Below are 22,083 nucleotides of genomic sequence, written 5' to 3'. Positions count from 1 at the left end.
CAACCTTTTCTACACCAGTGGTTTGAAGGAGTTACAAGGGAGTTGTCATTTGGATACTAAAAGAAAATAGGAATTTGGTCAGACAGGGAAAATGGGGGGGAGGGGAAGAACATTCTCAGCAGAGGAAACAGCATGAGCAAATGTCTGGAGGTGTGAAGAAATGTTTGTGGGGTTGGGGCCAGCTAGTCATGCGTTGAGGCCAGAGCACAGGAGGGCAAGGGAGGCCGAGGGAGGCCGAGGGAGGTGAGGCTAGGAGGTCAGTGAGGAAAGCTCCGTCTGCCAAGCTTTAGGTTTCCCACACCACTTCCAATTTGCTCTGACACTGTGGTGGCCCTGCAAGATTTAGCTGCCAAGAACTCTATCAAAACCAGAATTTTCAACGTGAGAGGAGTTAGAGCCTTTCAAATCCTGTAACCAGCACAAAGCTTTCAGTCATCTGATGACAAAGGAGATGAGGAATTATGTGTTCCCAACTATGTCATCTTCCAACTGATTTTTGTAACTGAGAAGTCTTCACCATGCATGGGAATAAAAACAGAACAGAGAAGAAAGTGACAGTGGTGATGACTGAAATCACCATAGAAACAGCCTCATAAACACTCACTCTTACACTCACACACACACACACACACACACACACACACACACACCCAGTCACAACACACACAAATCTTCCATGAGGTGTTTTCTCAGTGCCATCTCACATTAAAAATCAGAAGACGACACCAAAGGCATATTTTAAAATGACCCGAGTGAGGTGCAACTAAAAGCACCAACCACACGAGCACAAACAAGTGAGAGGAAGGGTGTAGGGCCTGTAAGTTAAAAGTGAAGAACTGAATTTAGTCCCTGACTTCCAGGACACTGCATACTGTACAATTTTGCTTGTCCACTAGGCTACCCCGGCGGTGGTGCGTTTTTATCATCTCTTATGTTTCCAGAGATGGGCCTTCTGGGAGCCGTTGGCTCTATGATGCAGTTACTCATGGGTACCTCCTCGCTCCCTCTGTCCTGGAGTTTCCTGCTGCTTGGAGGGGACCAGCAAGCCAGCCAGGTGGGCAGGAAGGCACTTCTGCAGCTGGCCTCTTCGACCCCTCCAGTGATGAGGAAGGGCCCGAGACATCGTTGCCCCAAGAAACCAAGTTTTGGGGACAATCCGGTTCATGGTTGGGCACCGTCAGAAAAGCCCTGAGGTCCAGCTGCCCATTACTGCCTGGCGTCACCACACACCAGCAGAGCTTGACAGGACCTGGAGCCCTTCACACACAAGAGCTGTCGGCTCCAGGACTGGCAGTTCCTAGACACAAGTGCTTCGAGACCATGCAGACAGCCGAGGGGTAGCAGCACCCAGAGCCAGCCATGACCTTTTAGGGCAGAAAGGGTGGCTTTCCTGGGCCCCACCAGGGTCTGCCAGGCTGGGTAACAATGGAATAGGAGGGATACTTATCTCCTGACTCCTTGGCCTCACTCTCTGACCTCCCTACCTTGCCTCGGCTTTTGCTTTACGTTGGTTCTGAGCTCAAGTAAGTGGTCGGCACTTGGTAGAAGAGGAGCCAGAGACTCTGAAGACCCAGATGGGGAACACCCACCCAGCCAGCCTGCCTTTTTCCGGTACTCCCGACCCACAGGACAGACCTGGATTTCAGTCAGCCTCCCCTGAGGTGAAGCTGCATGTCCCTGACCGCCTGACTGCCTCCTGCCTGGTGCTGCTTACTTATTCCATCTGGGCCATGTCTGCTTCCTGCCCCATCTTCCTGTCTTAATCAGTGACCTTTTATGCCCATTCCAGGTGCCTTCCCCCCGTGTGGAATGCTCGAGCTGAAATGGAGCTTACAAGTTCTAGACCAGTGAGTTTCAAGCCTTTTTAAGTCTCAGAATCCTTGGTAAACCAGCCTGAGAAATGCAGACAGCTCTGGGTGGGGTGGGAGGCCCAGGGCCCCCAGCACATATGGGCATAAAGGGACTCTACAGGAGAGTGTGACAGTCACAAGTCTAGCCCAGCATCCTAGTCAAACAGGCACCGCCTCCACAGGCTCTATACGGTCATGAAAAGCAGGGAGGCTGCTTGCCCTATATAACACAGCCAGTTCCAAAGCTGGTGATACTTTCAGCCAGAATGTTCTGTCAGATGCTAAGTCGAACTTCCTATAAATGTCTCCCCCTGGTTTTAGTTTGACCAGGCCCCCATAGTTCAGGTGTTGCTCATATATCATGAGCTAGAACCATCCCTTCCCTTGACAGAGCATCTGATCTGTGCCATATGCTCCACAGATATTATTTCATCCAATCTTCACAACAACACAGTGTTAGTGACCCATTTTCTGAATAGGCACATGGAGGCACAAAGAGGTTTAAGCCTTTGGCCGGTGGTCACACAGCCTGTGCAGGAGGGAGCTAGATTTGAACAGTCTCTTTGACACAACAGGCGGTGTCCTTTTGGCTGCGCTACTCTGGCTCTCTGAAAAGGCAGGGGACAGAACAGGACACAGATGCAGGAGCCCACTCCCCTCACGGCCCTGTCTCCCCCCACCCCACCGCAACCCCCAGGTTTCACATTTGTTGATAAACAACCAAGCCAGCAAAGCACTGCTTTCCAGAATCTTGGAACTTAGAGATCACACATTAATCTCCCTGTTACTGAGAGGTACACTGAGTCCCAGAGGTGTGGGGACTTGCCCCAGGTCCCGAAGGTAGGCAGAGCGAGAACCAACACCCGCCTCTCCTGCGGGGGTTCTTCACCCATCAGCCGGCTGGTCTCTGGTGAAGGACAGGCCTTCACAGAAGAAAGTGCCCGACTCCGAGGGCCCAGGGCCGGCGAGGTGCTGGTTTCCTCACTCACCATTCGATGAATGTACTTAGTATGTAAGCCATGCTCATCCTCGTCCAGCTGCGACTCAGCACCTTCCACATCCTGTTTGTATTTGGGGCTGATTGCTACAATTATCATCACTGTCTTCTGTTAATGAGAGGGAGAAAGTATGTTTATGGAAGTGTGGAGCGTGGTCCATTTGGTGAAGGCAGGCTGGAAACCGGCCAGCAGGACTGTGAGCCTTCTCTGATACACTGCAGGATGGAGGGCCGGCCTCCATCCGCAGAAAGCAAAAGGCATGGCCCCAGCCCAGGCAGACTCCCGCCTCCCCTCCTCCCCTGTCTCCCTCCCCAGCTCCCTTCAAACACCAAGAGCGAATGGCTCCGGCTCTCCTAGATGGACATGGTTCTGCCCACCGATTTCTACAGCCATCGCTAATAAACGTCTAATGAAAACCGGAATCACTAAGTGACTCTGCATTGTGGCAAAATGGGTCTGCAACGACAGCGATGAAAACCCCCTCCCTCGGGCAGCAGGATCTAAGCTGTCAGTTAGTGCACCCTTGACTGCCCTGCTTGCCGAGGAGCAGACCCTTCAGCACAAAGCAAACATCAGGCTGCAGACAAAAGGAAAAGCCTCAAAACCCCAGCCTGCTGAGACTGTCCCCCACCGCTCCCTCCGAAAGAGGCGGCCTACACGGACAGGATGGCAGCAATCAATTTCTATCTTGTTAAAGCACAAAGTGTCCCAGTGGTCGGTATAGATTCTGTCAGTGGAAAACAAATCACAAGGCTGTGAGGGGGCGTCGGGGGCTGGGGGGCTGTGGGCAATGTGCTGCACGGCCTGTGAGGCTGCCCTGGAAACCTCTTCAGCCTGATCCCACAAAACATTTGGGGTGGCCTCAGATTCAATTGAATTCTGCCGCTCCCTCCGCACTCCTCGCCTTCATTTCCTCCTTTCCTATTCTGGTCAAAAAATTGTTTGCTCTGATTGTTATCAACCACCTGTGTCTGGTTCGACAGTTACTTCCTGCCTGTGCATGTCCAGGAGGGTGACCCCATCCTTCCTTTCCAAGTCTTTGCACGGCTGCCAACAAGGGAAGCTTTGTTGGGACTTTGTCTGCTTTGCCCTTGGTGGGTATGCCAGTGCTTCTTTGATAAAATAACTCCCCAAGCTAATTGTCTTACTCACAAGAAAAAAGTTCAGAATTTTGGAATGTACTTACATCCCTAAGGTAGCGTTCCATCCACTTAATGATATCAATGCCTCGGATTCTATCCTCAAATATGTCAATCTACAAGAAAAAGATGTGGAAAGTGACTCTTAATGAGAAGCTCTGTCCAGATGCAAAGCAAGAGAAAGCAGCACAAGAGGCCATATATATTTAAGACTGAAAAAGTCACTAATGCTTTTTGCAAGGAGGAGCCGGTAAATGTAAAAATCAAGATACAATTTTCTTAAAATGTTTCCTATTTCAAGATTAGTAGGCATTTGAGTATTTAGTATTTGTAATTATGTTTTAAAAATCTGAGAGACATAGTAGACCACCAGGTGCACGTAAGCCAGCAACATACACACATATATATATATGTCTGTAATTTGGAAGGCAAACATGATTCTGGAGCATTTTAATGGATGCGTAGTATGCGTGTACTGAGATATGATATGGTCCTTTGCTTGCATTAGCCAGGTCATTATTATGGTATTATGTCCAGTTTCGATCTATATGTTTCAAAAGGATTGCATGAAACTTGAAACAAGTCCAAGAAACAGTCACAAAAACAATTACTGAGATGCTGGGGAAAAGGTTTATGATGAAAGTCAAGTAGTAGAACTCCTGGGCCTTGAAAAAACTGGTATTAAATATCAAGCCTTCGAAGGGGAGAAAAACCAGTTATTTTCTGTTTTACAGAAGACTAAATAAGAAGGCCTTTCTTGGGCTCAGCCTTGCTCTGCAGCCAGAGAGTAGTGTGTTTGTGCACAAGGTGCTCATGATTGGAAGAGGGATTATATACGGAAATGGGTAATACAAGGAGAGTGTCCTTGAAGAGGGGTTATTTGATTCAGTCACACTGCTCCCAGATCAATGGTCCTACATGTTATGCCACCATTTAGGGCCCATCAAGTCAAATCCCAGCCACGCAGCAAGCTTCTGTGCCACCCATGAGCCAGGCTTGCCTCTCTTTTCCACGCATGTCCTGTCTACTTTACTCCCCACACTGGTGTCCCCTGCACCCTAAAGCACAGTGCAAGCCCCCCTGCTCTGTGAATCCTCCTCACACACTGACTTCCTTCTCCTCACCTTAATGAACTCTACCCCTTTGTGACCACTGGTGGTGCTGGACAATGAACACATTATTATAGCATTCTTTCATTTACTGAATGTCTTATTGATGTCTGCCTTATCTCTTCAACCTGGTTCTAAGCTTCCTATGGAACAAGATCCTGCCTTGTGTACACCAAACTCAGATACATATAGTACAAATATGAGTTCAGAATGTCCTTCTTTTTAACTGATGGAACATCAAAAATGGAACGGCTTTCCTTTTGGTTTGGACGATTCCTGCTTTAAAATGTCCAATGGCCAGTGACTACATTAGGTAATCTTGAGAGAGCTTCTGCAGCTCTCCGAGGTTGTACCAATTATCCATTTCTGTTCTACGAGAGACAAGCAATGTGATGTCAGGGCTGGGAAGAGACAGGCAGCTTGGCTTTCCTCTTGGCTCCTGCCCTTCCCACTTGCGTGACTTGGGAAACATTCCTGAAACTCTCTAAGTCTTAATATTTTCATTTGTAATATGTGGTTAATAAACCTGCTTCCTAGGGTGGCTGTGAGGATTAAAATGAGTTAGTGTGGAAAAGGCATATCAAAATGCCAGACATGAAGTAAGTACTCAATAAATGGTCATTCTTATTATTACCCCAGCACCTAAATCCTTCCTTGCTATGGACGTGGACATTCTGGGTGGCACAATGTGCTGGAGATCTTCCATTAGTCTCTCCAGATCTCTACTAAAATCCACAGCTCCTGTCAGGCCAACTTTTCCACCCAGCCACTATTATGAGCTGAATCGCGTCCCTCCAAATTCATATGTCTCAACATATGTCTTAACCCCCAGTGCCTCAGACTGTGACTGTATTTGGAGATTGGGCCTTTGAAAAGGTGATTAAAGTAAAACGGGGTCTTATGGGTGGGCCCTGATCCAATATGACTGGTGTCCTTATAAGAGGAGATTATAAAGAAAGACCAGAGGAAAGACCAGGTGAAGACACAGGGAGAAGATGGCCATCTACAATCCAAGGAAAACACCTCAGAATGAAAGCAACCCTGCTGACACCTTGATCTTACACTACTAGCCTCCACAACTGTGGGGAAATAACCGTCTGTTGTTTAAGCTCCCCCACCTGTGGTATTCTGTGGCGGCCCTGGCAAGCCAATACAGCACCCCCTTTAGGTTGCAGGCGTCACTGTTCCCTTGCCTCTTTAGACCTCCTGCTTTTGCTAGTCCTGGGATATTGAACTATTTATTCCCTGTGGATTCCCTAAAACTCACCTAGAACTTTGAAAATTGTCCCTTTATTAAATTACCCATTAAGTTTATTTTTCTCCACTAAGGGGATCTTGATGTATCAATATAGTAACTGAGCTGTCCAGGATGGGGCTATGGGATTCTACCACAGGCTTCAGAGTGATAAGGATCAAGGACAAATTTAAACTTGGCCTAAGCAGCCCCTGATTGTTAAGGTCACAAAAACCTGTCCTCTTCTCCAGAGACAATCAGTATGCTTATTTGGAAAGGACCCAAAGTAAGATCTTTTCTGAAATGTTGACCTTATGTCTTGTAATTTGATTTTATATCATGGTTGCCACAGTGTTTCTTATCCCAGAAATGAGAAACTGAAATGTTGGTCTCTATACAGTCTTGTATTTATATAGTCATGAAGTTGGAGTGTATAAAGTATATACTTTTAACAACTTGCATGTACTTCCATTTAAAAATAATTGTAGACTGAAGAAAAAATTTGAATAAAACTCGTGTCAGAAATGCTAAATAATCTTTAAAATTGACATTTAGCTACTAAATGTCAACATTTATCCTTTATCCTTCAACATTCCTATTTGTAGATATTTCCCTTAATTTTTCACCACTCTTTAGAATTGACCGTCTCTAAATACCCAGAGGAGGTCTCTGGGAAGGAAGAGAAGAGATCTCAGCGTTTGAGGAAAGCCAGTCCTCCAAGTAGCCTCCTGTGGTTCTCTATTTGTCCTAAGGAAAACTTACATGGGTTTAAGCTGAGCTTTTTCAAAGCACTGCAGGGGACTTGAAGAGCATGTGCTTCCTGAGATTTCTTAGGCTAAGATCACAGTGAACAGCAGGGCTGGGGCGTCTACCTTCCTGAACTAGCCTAGACCAGCCGAGAACCTGGCCAGGTACCTCCCTGTCCAGAAGCATTGCTGCTGCAGCGAGGTGTGGATGGACCAGCAGCTTCGCACAGCGGGGCCCCCAGGCTGCAGGGGCCTCCACTGCAAACCTCACGACCCAGTGCAGAACAAAAGGACCTTGTAAGAGGAGTAGGTGAAAAAAAAAAAAAAAAAAAAAAGATGAGTAGGTGACCTGGTGAAGCCTGCAGCCTCCTGTACCACAGGAAGCATAAACAAAGCAGGCATGATTGGTGAGGGGGCAAAGATGCCAAGTGCAGCGAGAGTCTGGCGTTTTCCTCAGGCTGGGCACCAGCTGCATACGTGCTCAGCGTTTACGCCGTTCTGGCTGTACGGAGGCACTCGGGGTCCCTCAAAAGGCATGCAGGAAAAACATGCTGGAGACTTTGGAGAGTTTAAACTCTAGAAAATAATTACCTAAATCCATAAGCATTTAGTTCATAATCACGTAAATCAAATAACATAGCTTAAAACATCAACAGCTCTTTATAATTTTTCTTGTTTTTCTTTTCATTATACTCACTTTAACAGTTCAGTCTTCTCTTTGGATAAAATACTTACTGCAGTTTGGAAGCCATTTACCAACAAAAAGTTCACAAATTTCACCACCTCCATGGCCGTGTCCATAGAATAAGTGATAAAGACTTTCCCTAAGAGAGATTTTTCACATTTATTAGAAAATAGTCAAATTATTCTATTCTAAACCACACTTGAAAAGTGTATGCAATGTCTTTTGTCCTTCTAGAATAATGAAGGGAAGCCTCAGGATGGGAGTGGTCTAAGGGCTATGGCTACAGCAGGGTGAACTGCTGTCCTCAGGACATAGATCTGCAGGCCCAAAGGGGCAGGGGGTTCTGTCCAAGGGAATGCAGACCGCTCAGGGTGCATGGAAAGGAGAGAGAGTTCTGGCAGGCTGAGACAAGCAGAGGAGGTCTTCTGAAAAACCACATGATGCGTTAACAAAAAAATCCATCACCCAGAACCTGCGGGGCCTTAAGATCAGGCCACCCCTGGTGTATTAGAGACACTTGGCTCTGTGCCCAAAAAATACTCTCACAGCGGGCCAGGAAGTTGAGCCCTGCTAAGGGGCCACCCAGCAGTGTCCTCTTTTGATCTCATGATGCTCTCCACTGCCCTGAACTTGACAAGAGCAAGAGAGGAGGGGGAGAAAATGGTTCTCCTCCCCCTTCTCCCCTCACTGGTGGGGGAAAGGCCAGGAAGTTGGAGTAGACTAAAGCACAGCTCAGAAATGTTACTAAGAACTTCAGCAGCTTGAAGGAGAGAGCCCGCCTCTGGCAGGTCCAGCATCATTGACTCCCTTGCTTCTCCCTGAGTCAGCCTAGAGCAGCAGATGGGATTGTGCCCATAAGCCTAATCCAGTCAGGGTGAGAACCAGTGTTTTCCCAGGCTAAAGTCTTGGGTAATTATCTGGCTAGCGTGTTAATGTGGTGGATGAATAATCTCTCTGTATTGGCTTTTAGTCTGGAATCAACTGGCTACATCTCAGGAAGCCCTGGGGCAGAGGGTGGAGAAGAAAGCGGGGGGGGGGGGGGGGGGGGGGGGGGGGGTTGGAGAGAACCTACTTATCTACGCTTAGGCTCTTGTTTTTTGAAGCACACCTCTCAAATGGAAGTATGTTCAACGGTCATGTTGACTCATTTAAGCAGCCAGGCATATTGATGGCACTCTATTTTCTTCTCGACACCTAATATTCAACCAATTCCTCTGTAAGAATTTTAGGACTCCCTTTATAGGTTATGGTAAGATAAATATGGTCTATAAACAGACACCCAGACTATATCCCAACATCTTCCATTCTCCAGAAATGCTCGAAATTTAAATGTCTAAGATTTTAAGAAGATTAAAACAAATTAAAAAAAAAAAAAAACAACAATGGATCATTGTCATAGAAATCTTTCAGAGCCTTAAATGACCAAAGAGCATCGATTCCCCCAGTTGGAATTAACAAATGCAAACGGCTTAATTTTAAGTTGGCTCAAAGCAGTGCCTAGATTTGGAAAGGGCTTATTAGAATTCCAGCAAGCACAACAGAATATAACAATTTCACAAGTAGTGACTGTTTCCTTAAGATTTCTGGAACTTACTGTCCTGACAGACCTTAATATGAGAACATTTTGGTGATATTTCAAAGTGGCTCTGGCTGCAAAATGTGGAAAAAGCATCATCACCTGACACTTAGTCGAATGTTTCTTTAAATAAAAGGCTTAGTTTGCATTTGGTTGTAAAGCAGTATGGAGAATGTGAGACTGCTTTTTCCAAACAAGATTGCTTATTCCTACAGGAAATGACCTCGTTCTTGAAGGCTGCTGCTAATTTATGGTGAGACGCTAGATCCCTGGCCAATACCACATGGACATCTAATCAATCTATCCAGGGACAAGTCCACTTAAGAGCATCATTTAGAAGAGGGAAAAAGCGTGGGGGCCATTTGTTGTTGGAGGACATGTTGAAGAAAAAGCTAGTCGCTAAGCACTTTGTGAGTACTGCAGGTAGTGTCAGAATCACTACAAACAGTCCTACAAAATGCTGGTTACTTTTTTAACAAAAAGGAAATTTCATTTCACTGTGTAGTATGTGAGAGATATCCAAGATTATGGATGAATAATCATCAAGTACTCTTAAAGTATAAGACCTGACAAGAAGAAGGAAAAAACAACATCGCAAACAACTTACGCAGTTCTTCTGGCAAATTGCTTGTTTTCAGAGTTCCTCTGGCTGGAGGGTTACTTGGGGGTCTAGGGATAGCAGCTGGGGATGGAGTCTGGGGACCCTCCGGTCTCAACTCTGCAGGACACTCCAAGGACCCCTCAGGAGCACCAGCTCTATGAGGTGGCTGGTTATAAAGCCGGCCCCTGGAAAGGAATACATTCACAGTAAATGTTCATGTTTTATAAACACAAACCTAGGGGGACAGAAAGCCTTTAATGACTATGGGAAATACCAGTGAGCTATCTCTCTCCTCTGCCTCCATTTCTTTCCTGACCCAGAAGGACAGAGTTTTTTTCTGCAGAGATTTTGGTCAATGAGCAATTTGGATGGCTGCCATTTATAAGGGCCTGTGCTAGGGGTCAAAGAGGGAAGCAGGATTTGATTTCTCAATTTAAGGACTGTCTAATGGGGAAGATAAGTCTCAGGTACAGTTCAGACAAGATCACCAAGAAAACAAAGTAATACAACGGGTGACATACAAGGTTTGGTGTTTAGGCATTCTGATAAGAAGACAACTTTCAGCTCACAATAGATAACATTTAATTATATCTCAAAAGATAGAAAAGACCATGTAGGTTTAAAAGTATCCATGTTAATATATGAATGAAAATCTGATTTTGAAGACCCTTTAAAGAGGTTTGTACCATATTATTATATGGCATCTTTGTTATTATTTTGGTCACCAAAATATTCCCATGAACGGTCTGCTGAGAGGAACAACCAGATGCACTCATGTGAGATTTGGAAGGTAGACGGAAATGGAGGCCATGCTTCTGCCACTTCTGTGGTTTCTGTTGTTAAGGGCTGTCTGTCATGAGGTGCCGAGTTCATCAGGAGGCATCCCAGTGTCCCGTTACAGCTTCACAGTGTCAAGGGCAGGGCATGGGCATCCGTTTTTTTGCCAGTGCAGACCTAGCAGGAACAAAATGTTTCCAGTAGCTGAGGTGGTGGCAGCTTCCGGATTCTGGAGTGTGCTGTGGCAGCATGGCCTTGAATGGAGGGCTCCGCGGTGGCTTTCTGACCCTCCGCCTCTCTGACTATGCCAGAGGAAGCAGCCTCTCTGGTCTCCTGTTCTGTGACTTTGCTCTGGGATCATTCCTGGAAGCCCAGCCTAAAACTCATTCCTCCAACCTCCAACAATGTCGTAAGTACCCAATTCCCTATATTAAATCCCTTCTGTTTACAATAGCTAGAGTTGTTTCTGTTTTCTGTAACTGAATTCTAATTGATATGGAGACTTCAAAAAAATATGAAGTAAATGTGGCATTGTTAACATTTTAAAAAACCTAGGTAGTGGGAACAGGAATGTTTGTTATTTGTTATGTTTGAAATTGTTTTATATTCTAAATCTTACAAAAGTTTTGAATATAAAATCTGTGTGTATATGCCTAGATTGTTGCTTATGATTTCATATTTTTACCCAAAAGAGTATTAAAAAAATTCTGAAAGTCCTATGTAACAAGATTTAAAATAAAATTATACAGAATCTCAACTACATTATATTTCTAATTGTGAATGCTTGAGGAAGTTATTTTTATTTTATATTAATATAGAAAAAAATTTTTTACGAAATATGCCTTCATCTAATGGGGATCCAGTTCCATATTCTTTTTGCATTAAATGCCTTTGTACCCAAAGTTGCTTAGTTGTTATAAAAGACGGTTGCTCACTTGACAAAGCAAAGGCCTTGATAATATTCAAAAACTTTCATATAAAACAATATCATGGAGAGTAATGACAGAGTAAATTTTCTGTATTAAGGTTCTCTTTCAAAAGACCAGTAAGAGGAGAATTAGCTTCATTACCTGTACTTATTTTTCATTATCTTAAAATGATAAAATAAATCCAAGGAGACCATAGCAGGCTTAAATTGATGTTACAAAAGCGGTTACTCTGTACTACATTTGCTATTCTTCTGCATATCTAAAATTATTTCAAAATAAAAGTTTAATTTAAAAATTACTATTGCCTCTCCTATTCAACAGTAAACATAAAGATGCTTAAATTTTGTTTGTTTTCTTGGAATTTTAGATATTTTTTCTGCAAGAGTGCTTATCTGGCTGTAAATCATTACTTAATTCCATTATATAAATTCCATGCAATTTTGTTTTTAAAAAAATAAGGCATCTCTCTGCAAAGAAAATCTGAGGGCTTGTTGGCTTTTGAGTGAAGAGGAAAGGCAGATGTGCCTTATCTGCCATTGTAAATAGAGTGGGCTTTTTTCTTTCAATAAACTTTTTGATCTGATTGCCGATTTCTGAAAAAAACTGCTTTAATAGGACCTTCATATCTCATTCCGTTCTCAAAACAGAATATAGATTTACTCTGAGTGGTATATAAAAGTCGTGCTTGAGCAAGAGCAAACATTTTATCTACTCTCTTTCCAATTTTGTCATCAGTTAGGAAGCTCCATTTACACGAGTTGTTCCTATATGTTTTAGATCTATAAATTAAGAGAAAAGGAAAACTTGAAGAGTCAAAAGAAAACAATGGGGCTTCCCTGGTGGTGCAGTGGTTAAGAATCTGCCTGCCAATGCAGGGGACAGGGGTTTGAGCCCTGGTTGGGAAGATCCCACATCCCGCGGAGCAACTAAGCCCAGTGCCACAACTACTGAGCCTGCGCTCTAGAACCCACGAGCCACAACTACTGAGCCTGCGCGCCTAGAGCCCTTCTCCACGACAAGAGAAGTCACTGCAATGAGAAGCCCGAGCACCGCAATGAAGAGTAGCCCCCGCTCGCCACAACTAGAGAAAGCCCGCACGCAGCAACGAAGACCCATCACACCCAAAAATAAATAAATAAATAAATTTACAAAAAAAAAAAGAACAATGAAGAGAAATATGATTAAAGGATTAGACAATTAAACAATTAAAGTCAAGAAAAACCAAAATTGTTTTTCTGGAAGAAGTATCGGAAAGACCTAATAATGGTGTTCAACATGTGTGAATTCTTTTATTACAAAAGAAAATAACAGGTTATTTTAAATTTCTATTAAGAACGAATTGAATTTAAAATTTCAAAGTAAGAAATGGTCTTAAACAGGTGTAGAAACTAAGGATATAAAAAAGAACTTCATAGCTTTGGAAGTCAGCCATAGTAAAAATAAAAAACTATTTCATGGGCTAAAAGGCCAGGGGATCTGAAAGTAAAAGAAGCAGGTGTGACTTAGCATCTTAAGAGCCTTTCCTTCAAGAGCATTTTGACTAGTCACCAGTGGCTTTATGTGTCTGGTAAAGAGATTCTTAACCAGTTTCCCTTTCCTCCTGACCTGAAAAGTCTATGTGGGGCGTTCCAGTGTGGGACTTGGTCAGCAGCCTGGGTAGCAAACCAACAGAGAGTTTAGATACATTTTGATTGCATTGGCATCATTCTTTTTCATGTTAGAACTGTTTGAAATTTGGCCCCATCGTACTTACTGATACCTCAGGAGCCCTAGGGAGGAGCAGTCTCTTTGTGGAGGCCTCTCCTCTTGGTCCCAGGGGCTGGGATAGTTCAGGACGACCTTCTGCACAGGGTGCAGGCCTCTCACACTGGCTCCAGGTGGGGCCTGCCCAGGTAGAGCCGGCTGGATCACTTGCTGGTAGGCTGTTCGAGGGTAGTCGTGGCCATCTGCAGGTAAAGACAGCAAAGAAAACAGGGAAGGCTGACCCTAGCTCCTTTGTGTGAAAGGAGAGGTAAGCTCAGTGCAAACTTTTGTCTTGATACCAACTGAGGGTTCCAGATAACGTGTACCACCTCTAAGATGTTTGCCATATTTCTGTACTACTATTTACTTGATTGCTTTCATGAAATTGAGTCATTGTTTTTATTTTTTTCCTAAATAAAAACATCTGTGAAATCATGAGTTTGGTGTTCTAATTGGAAAGTACAAAGCTCCACATAGGCCCCTATTTAAATAAGATGCTTTAAATAATCCAAACTGAGCCTATTCCAGCTGCCTGGCTGATAAAGACCAGGACTTGGAGGGCATCTCTAAGAATGGGGAGGTAGGACCACAGAGACCCCTTTGGTCTAGGACAAGATATACTGCCCAGGTTTTGCTGTTATAGCTTTCCTGGGGCAGGTGAGATACATCCCAAGGGACCCAGATCACCACTATTCCTACCATAATTCCCCAAGTTTTTAGAACCGACGGCTAGGAGAAATTATCCTCAGGATAGATACAGAAGCACTACTTGCTCTTTTCCTTCCCTGGACACACACACACACACACACACACACACACCAATCCCTCAAGAAGAAGTAAATGAATGAAAACTTGGCTCATACCTCTGGGAAGTAACCAACCAGTTGGCAACACCTCCCAACTTTCTCAGTCCTCTGTTGCTAAAGGCTATGTGCACCTGGGGCCAGGGCAGTTAGAGGAGGGCAGTCTCAGAGCAAAGCCAGGCCTGGCAGTGATTTATATGAATTTGTAACCTAGGAGAAAGTTGGTCCCAGCCAGGCCCAGGAGTAGCAGAGTCCCAAAGGAAGAAGGGCAACCTGCCTGACCAGGTGAGAGAAGAGAAGTGAAGGTCAGAGGAGGGATGCAAGGGAACCCAGGAAGGGTGGGAGAGGAAGGCTCTGGGGGAACTGTCTGGGCCCAAAGGGGCTCAGGTGTGGGAAATCTGAGAGCTCTGATATATCTTAGGGGTGGGCCTAGCTTGGAGAGGGACTGGAGAGAGCCAAGTGGATAACCCTGCAAAATGAACCATGAGCACGTCCTGGTAATCCAAGCATTGCCACCTCTGCCCAAGTAAGAACTTGGATGATGGAGGAGGCATAGCTAGTTAGGGCAAGAAAGAACCTTGGTTTTCAAAAGATATTTATTGGTCTTTATTCTTTCTCTGATTATATAAATAATAACCAATTTGCCTGCCGTGTAGGTAGGATACATGCCGGGATGTAAAGTGAAATAAAACTAGGAAGTGAGCAAGAAAGTAACAGATAAAGAAGGTTGGAACCAGAATGTGGTTAAGAACTTTATGCCTAGTTTGGTAAGTAGTCAGGAACCACTGAAGTTTTCATGGGAACATCTAGGGGACTATTGGCCTCAAGTACAGAAGACAAATAATATGTGTATTCACTTCACTAGTGTGGCCCCACTGTCTGGACTCAGGAAACTTGGCTGAGTGACCCTGGAAATGTGCCCAAGCCAGTCTCTCAAGCATGGTCAGAATCCCTGGATTTAGTCTATTGTCTGCTCTGACCTGTGACATCAGCTAGGTCCTTCCTGTCCTGCTTCCTTTGGCAAAAATGACCACACCCCTCTTAACCCAGGTTGTCTCCTGGTCCTGACCGTGACCCTTGCCCTGCTATTGCTTAGGCCTGCCTATGATATTAGGGGCTTAAGGAAAGGGAGGAGGATAAAAGGATCTGACTGGGTCTATCCCAGCCCCTTGGCTGATAAAGACCAGGACATGGAAGGCATCTCTAAGAATGGGGAGACAGGACCACAGAGCCCCCTATGGTCTAGAATAAAATAGACAACTGAGGTTTTGTCTTTACAGCCTTCCTGGGGCAGGTCAGACACATTCCAAGGGGTCCAGCTCACCAGTTGGAATTCCAGGGCTACAGGGCTGGTCTCTCCTGCTGCTCTTTTCCCTAGCTGGAACAGGGTTAAAAAGTGCCACTGCTATCAGGTCACTAGGCCAGCCATGTTTTTAGGTGAGTCTTGTATGAGTGGACCATTTACAAAACCAGCTATAGGTACAACCCTCCAGAGATTACCCACTGCATTTAAAATCCACCTTGCATGATTGGGTCTCTGCCCTTCTTGATTTTACCTCCTACTATACTCTGCTCACCAAGCCCCAGCTATCCTGGCTGTCTTTCTTCTTCTTGAACGCCCCAAGCTATTACCCCACCTCTGGGACCCTGAGTCTGCCATCCGCTCTGCCCAGACTGTTTTGCTCCGTGTCTTTACAGATCAACATCTCGACATTCAGGGCTCAGCTCAGATATCACCTGTTCACCAGTGAATTCACCTGTTCAAATCCCATCTCCCTATTTTATTTTCTTCCTAATGCTCATCATGTTTGTATAAGTAAGCATGACTCTTGTCAACTTCTTACCTGCCTTCCCTACGAGACTCTAAGCTCTGTGAAAGCACGAACTGTGTCTGTCTGCCACCACATCTCCAGGCACAGAGCCGACACCCAGGGGATGCTCAATAAATGAATGAATGAAGACCGAAGAGTTACAAAGCCAACTTCACACACGCACACAAGCGAAGCCATGGAGCACTGCACAGTCTGCCTGCTAGGTCTTGGGTCTTCTAGACTGTCTATGTCTCATCTGCTCTCCATCTGCGGTATTTCTCAGTGTCTCCTCTGGAAGTAGGAAGAAGGAAGACAAGAAGAGGAGCAACGTTGCCAGTGGCCTTGAAAGTTTTTAATGCTTAGAGCCATTCTTGTTTCCCATATCCATTAAAAAGTGGCTAATAAGGTTTTATTTGCTTTAAAATGACTGCCAAGCTCTAATCATAGGGTTTATTTCTTTTCCAGAAGGTGGATGTTAGTGCTGTTAATCAAAAGCCTTTGAATCAAGGACATATGATTTCTAACAGATTATTCCTCACACAACAGGTTTCTGTCTCATAGCAACTAATCATATCATTAAAATCACTAAGGCATGTGGGCTAAGTGTTTGATTAGCTGTAACTCTCATTTCTGAAATGGCCACCTGTGATAAAAACTTACACTGCTTTGTGTGAGCAGATGAAAATGATCCACCTCATCTATTTTTGAAATTAGGGTACTGACAATATAGTTCTCTATGCTGTCCTTTGATTGTTAAAGCAAAGAAATATTGAATATCAGAGGGTCAATCAAAAATAAGATTTCCTTTTTTTTAAAATAAATTTATTTATTTACTTTTGGCTGCATTGGATCTTTGTTGCTGTGCGTGGGCTTTCTCTAGTTGCAGCGAGTGGGACTACTCTTCGATGCGGTGCGTGGGCTTCTCATTGCGGTGGCTTCTCTTGTTGCGGAGCATGGGCTCTAGGCTTGCGGGCTTCTGTAGTTGTGGCACGAGGGCTCAGTAGTTGTGGTGCACGGGCTTAGTTGCTCCACGGGATGTGGGATCCTCCTGGACCAGGGCTTGAACCTGTGTCCCCTGCATTGGCAGGCGTATTCTTAACCACTGTGCCACCAGGGAAACCCAAGGTTTCCTTTTTGTAAGTGGAACTTGACTGGTTTTGTCTGGAATTTGGCTGGTTGTGTGGAAAAGTTGTGAAATAAAATCTGTATTTGTTGGGTAAATGAATGTCTTTTCATCGTTCAGATTTTGATAGTTTTGTTCCACTATTTTGACCAAGGCTTGCTAGTTTAGCTGGGTACTATATATATAATGGCTAACATTTATCGAGTACTTGTTACATGCCAAGTACTGTTCTAAGTTCCTTATTCAGGATTATAGAGTTCAATCTTTTGTTTTCCTAAAGAAGTTTAACTTAGAAAAAAATCCAAATTCCTTACCACAGTCCTTGCCTCCTTCATTTTCTAGCATATCATTCTCTCCCTGCTCACCCTGCTCTAGCCCCACTCACTTGCTTTTGGTACATTAACTACACCAAACTCCTTGCTTCCTGGACCTTCTTTTCCTTTAGATTTCAGCTCACATGTGTCCTACTCAAAGAGGCCTCCTCTCACCATCCTGTCTATTAATGTCTGTTCTAACACCTGGCTATTTCCTTTATAACACATACACTTTGTTATTTTGTTTGCCAATTTCTTCTTATCTATACACTTATCTCCAGTAGACTGTGAACTCTGAAAAGACAGGACCATGTGTGTTGTATTTACCCCTGCACACCCAGTGCCTAGCAGAGAACTGGGCAAATATTTGTTGAATAAGCTGATAAATGAATGAACAAGGTCTGTTTCCAAATCTCATTGACCTCCTTTCTTTCCTCTGCTCTCCCATTAGACAAGTAAAGATGGCCTTTCCAAGGCTTGATATCACAAAGTCTCTACTCATGATTAGGGAATCACTCCTTTTCCCAGGAAGTAGGGAACAGATTTCTTTTTGTTCATTCAACAAGTATTATTGAACCTCTATGGCTAGGCAGGCGGTGAATAGAAATAAATAGGTTATAGTTCTCCTTAGTAGCTCAAAACAAATGGAGAGAGAAAGAGGAAATCTGTGTGTCTATGGATGTTTGTTTGGATACACAAACCCACACTCAGTGCGTAAGAGAGGTGTGCAAGCCAGCAGCCAGCTACGTGGTAGACTTAAGAATCACTGCCTAAAATATCTCCCCCAATGACTTGTCCTCATGCCTAAAATTCCATCAAGAGAGTGCACTCTGTAGAATGTGATAGACAAGTAATTAGTTAGCACAGTAACTCCTAGATTCTGACGCAGTGTTAATCACAAAACAAAAATACAAATCTTGCACATCATGAATAGGTGCCCAGAACTGTATGTTACTTGTCAATCTTACGATCCTCTTGGCCTGAGTACACATGGTCTTCGTGTTACTGGGCTTTGACCGCTTGGAATTTGTAAACCAAATCCTAAACGAGGCTTTCCACTTCTCAGTCAAAACATTCAACATTTTTCTTCCTTATTAAGAATGGTATTAAAAGAATTTATGAGAGAGAAAATAAAATCTGATTTTCAAGTTGTCAAAAGACATGATGATATAACGCAATCACTTTAGCCAGGAAAACAAAATGGCCTGCATAAACTGTTACAGGAACTCTCACAGCTGTAAACAGCTGTAGTTCCTGAAAGGCAACACCTTTCTTTCTCATCTCTTCCACTTGGTTTGCTTTTTCCTTTCTTTTAATTGTGCATGCATTCTAGCATACAAACAATCACTCTTTGGGGTCCATATGAGCAATAGGAGGCACGTGCCCACAGGTTTATTTTATTCAGTCTCCTTGGTAGAGAAAGCAAGAATTTTACAGTAAAATGAGTCTTTTAGACTTAATACATTCTTTTCTCCCAATTTATTTGCGTCATGGGTTTTATTTGATTGCATAGCCATGATCTCCAGTCTGGTGACCTTCAGGGGAAGGATTTTGAGGCAGTAAGAGGCTGACTTCTCCCGCGGGTGGGGGGGAGGAAAGAAACAGTCTTTTCCCACTGCTTGTTTCCACCTGCTTTGATAACTTTTTTTTTTTTTTGACATGAAAGGGGTGACCAGTAACCAGTTTTGCTTTAACTTGCAAAGGCTAAGGTATGCCATTTGCATGGTGATCATTATTTATTTATATTTTCATTAACGGATGAGGAAGTAATACTCTTCTAAAGCCGAGTAGAACCACGTAGCCATGGTTTCCAACTGCACGAGCATCACTTAGATGAACAGCTCTTTTGAAGTGGTTTTGTTGGCAATTAAATGCAGTTACAGTCCTGACATGAAACTAAGCATTTATACACCTGCTTTGAATGCTTAAAATCTGTGCCAGTGAGAGGGATCTAGAAGTAGAGGAGTACTTTACAGGGCTGGCTACAGGATCCATTTAGATAATAACAATAATAACTAAGAGCTGCTAGTTATTGAGGGCTTACTACAAGCCAGCCACTTTCCTAGTGTCTTTAATACATTATCTCATTTAATCCTCACAGCAACCTTCCTGGGAGCCATTGCTATTGGAGGCTTCATAAATATTTTGGGCTTGCAGTGCCCTGAAGAGAAACTGTAAGCACTGAATTTCCCTGACAAACCCAGCCCGACCCTGACCCTCTTCCCTGTGATTAAATGCCCCTGGGAACCAGGACCAAGGTACATGCAGGGTGGATTAGGCTGAGCCCACCTGTACACTCTCATTTCCCCTTACTTTTCTTTTTTCTTTTTAACTTTTACTTATTTTTAAAAATTATTTATTTATGGCTGTGTTGGGTCTTCGTTGCTGCACACTGGCTTTCTCTAGTTGCAGCTAGCGGGGCTACTCTTCGTAGCGGTGTGTGGGCTTCTCATTGCAGTGGCTTCTCTTGTTGTGGAGCATGGGCTCTAGGCTCGTAGGCTTCAGTAGTTGTGGCTCGTGGGCTCAGTAGTTGTGGCTCATGGGCTTAGCTGCCCCACGGCATGTGGGATCTTCCCGGACCAGGGCTCAAACCCGTGTCCCCTGCATTGGCAGGCAGATTCTTTTTTTTTTTTTTTTTTTTTTTAGCAGGCAGATTCTTAACCACTGTACCACCAGGGAAGTCCCTTTACTTATTTTTTAAATTATAAAAGTAATGCCTGTCTGCTCTAACAAATTCAACAAAAATATGTAGAGTTAGAAGAAAAATCTCCCTATCTCTTCCTAATTCCTTGTTCCCCTTCCCCCATGATCACAGTTAACAGTTGGGGCCATCTTACACACTTTTTAATGGAGTCTTTAACATATATAATTAAAAAAAAATAACATGTATGGGATCAACACTTCATGCTTCTCCCTTAATCTTTTTTATGTCAGAGTGTGTATTTTAGTCTATGTAACAGGGGCCTAGTAGTCTATGGTATAAATAAATCACAATTTATTTATAATAATGTATATTCTTTATAACATAATTTGATAATTATTTATAATTTACTAATTTATAATTATTTACTATACTCTGTCCCCTTATTGATAGGCATTTTACTGTTTTTATTCTTACTCTAATACAATGCTTTAATAAACATCCTCATTCAGGTATTTCTTTATGTTCATTTAATGTGTCTATAGGACAGATTCCTACAAGTGAGACTGCTGGACCAAAGAGGACACATTTAAAATTTTGATAGTGAAATTGTCTCTTGGAAGACTGTACCAGTTTATACTCCTATCAAGAGTAGATGGGGAAGTTCATTTCCCCATAAACCCACTAATACTAGATGTTGTCCCAGGGTTTTTTTGTTTTTGTGCACCTGATTGGGAAAAATACATCTTTAAAAATTTTGCATTTCTCAAATTCAGTAATATTAAGCTTGGTTTCATATGCTTATTGGCTGCTCATACGTGTTCTGTGAATTATTCCCTTCTCCTGTCCAAGTTCTCTACTCTCTGCCTTTCATCACTTATCTTCACTCCCAGGATCCTAGGCTCCCCTTCCTCCCCCAGTTCAAGAGAAGGAAATAATATAGAGAGCAAGGGGAGGGGATCTGATGAGAGAAAGCAAGTGTTAAGAGACTAAAAGTATTCCCAGTGGGAGTGTTTGCATTTTAACAGAGCCTGCCCAAAGAGGGCAATGCTTACTTCCAAAGACTAGATTGCTAACAATGCCATTTCAGGGTTCAACAGGAAAACTATTTTCAAGTGAGAAGATCTTCCTGGAACTCTCAAATTGTGAGTCCATGTTTTCTCTGTCTATCACAATGGGGCTTTCTCCTGTTAGTGGTTAAAGGCAACTGCTTGGGACTTAGTATCACAAAGTCCTTGATGAAGTATTCACACTTCTACATATTAATCTAAGAAACTAATCAGAAATGCAGGTAAAAACTTATGTACATGATGTATCATATCATTGCTTTTTGGATCAGAAATTGGAAACTACTTAAAATGTCCAACAACAGAGAATAACTTTAAAACAACTTGATAGATCCATCTGATGAAATAATATGCAGCATTTTTAGGTGATGCTGGAAGAATTACACTGAAATTATTTTAGTTTTATATTAAATATATATGCAAAGAAAAAGCCCAGTAAATATGTCAAACCCCAATAAGGAATTATTTTTGGGTGATGGAAACATGGCTTTTGAGCATATTTCAACTTTGAGAGTGAACAAACATCAGTATTATGATCAGAAAAATTATCTTTAAATGCAGATAGTAGAATGTTAAAAAGAAGTATCTTGTGGTATTATTCCCACAAAATCATTCCTTTTTAACCTAGAAATCGTTGAGAAAAAAATGCAAATCCTGACCCTGCCAAGGTTCAGTTTTCAGTGAGTGATTCATGCTCAAGGAACTCTGCCACCACACCCATCCTATCCCTGGGTGCTCAAAGTACAAGTGAGGTCCTTGCTTCCCAATCAGCTGACTTCCCAGCATCCCACACCAACACCAGAGTCCCAGTTGTAGACCTCAGGGGCTCTTTCTCCCGAAGCTCCGTTGCTTCCTCATCTCTTAGCCTCACTCCTTTTTTTTTTTTTAACAAATACTTACTGAGCACTTGGCACATGCAGATAGATATATATATATA

General features: G+C 43.4%; 1 protein-coding gene across 7 annotated transcripts in view; it reads right to left on the bottom strand.

The window, feature by feature from the left end:
* The window catches only part of TRAF3IP2 (TRAF3 interacting protein 2), a 41,350-nt gene that overhangs the window by 3,971 nt on the left and 15,296 nt on the right, over window positions 1-22,083 (bottom strand). For 4 of the 7 annotated variants that reach the window (XR_004352455.1, XR_004352454.1, XM_032650684.1 and 1 more), the window contains exons 3-7: window positions 13,398-13,590; window positions 9,945-10,123; window positions 7,812-7,900; window positions 4,035-4,103; window positions 2,840-2,956 (exon numbers count right to left, since the gene is read on the bottom strand). Coding sequence is in view for 5 of the 7 variants with exons in the window: in XM_032650684.1 (XP_032506575.1) it covers window positions 2,840-2,956; window positions 4,035-4,103; window positions 7,812-7,900; window positions 9,945-10,123; window positions 13,398-13,590 (647 nt within the window). In the remaining 2 variants the exon portion in view is untranslated. Of the gene's footprint in view, window positions 1-2,839; window positions 2,957-4,034; window positions 4,104-7,811; window positions 7,901-9,944; window positions 10,124-13,397; window positions 13,591-16,034; window positions 16,252-22,083 lie in introns of those variants that run through there. The other 3 variants (XM_032650688.1, XM_032650685.1, XM_032650687.1) reach the window with 3 other exon arrangements.

The sequence above is a fragment of the Phocoena sinus genome, chromosome 12, assembly GCF_008692025.1.
Source record: "Phocoena sinus isolate mPhoSin1 chromosome 12, mPhoSin1.pri, whole genome shotgun sequence".
Taxonomy (NCBI): domain Eukaryota; kingdom Metazoa; phylum Chordata; class Mammalia; order Artiodactyla; family Phocoenidae; genus Phocoena; species Phocoena sinus.
The sequence above is the reverse complement of the archived record's forward strand: the minus strand, read 5'-3'. Positions and strand labels throughout refer to the sequence as shown.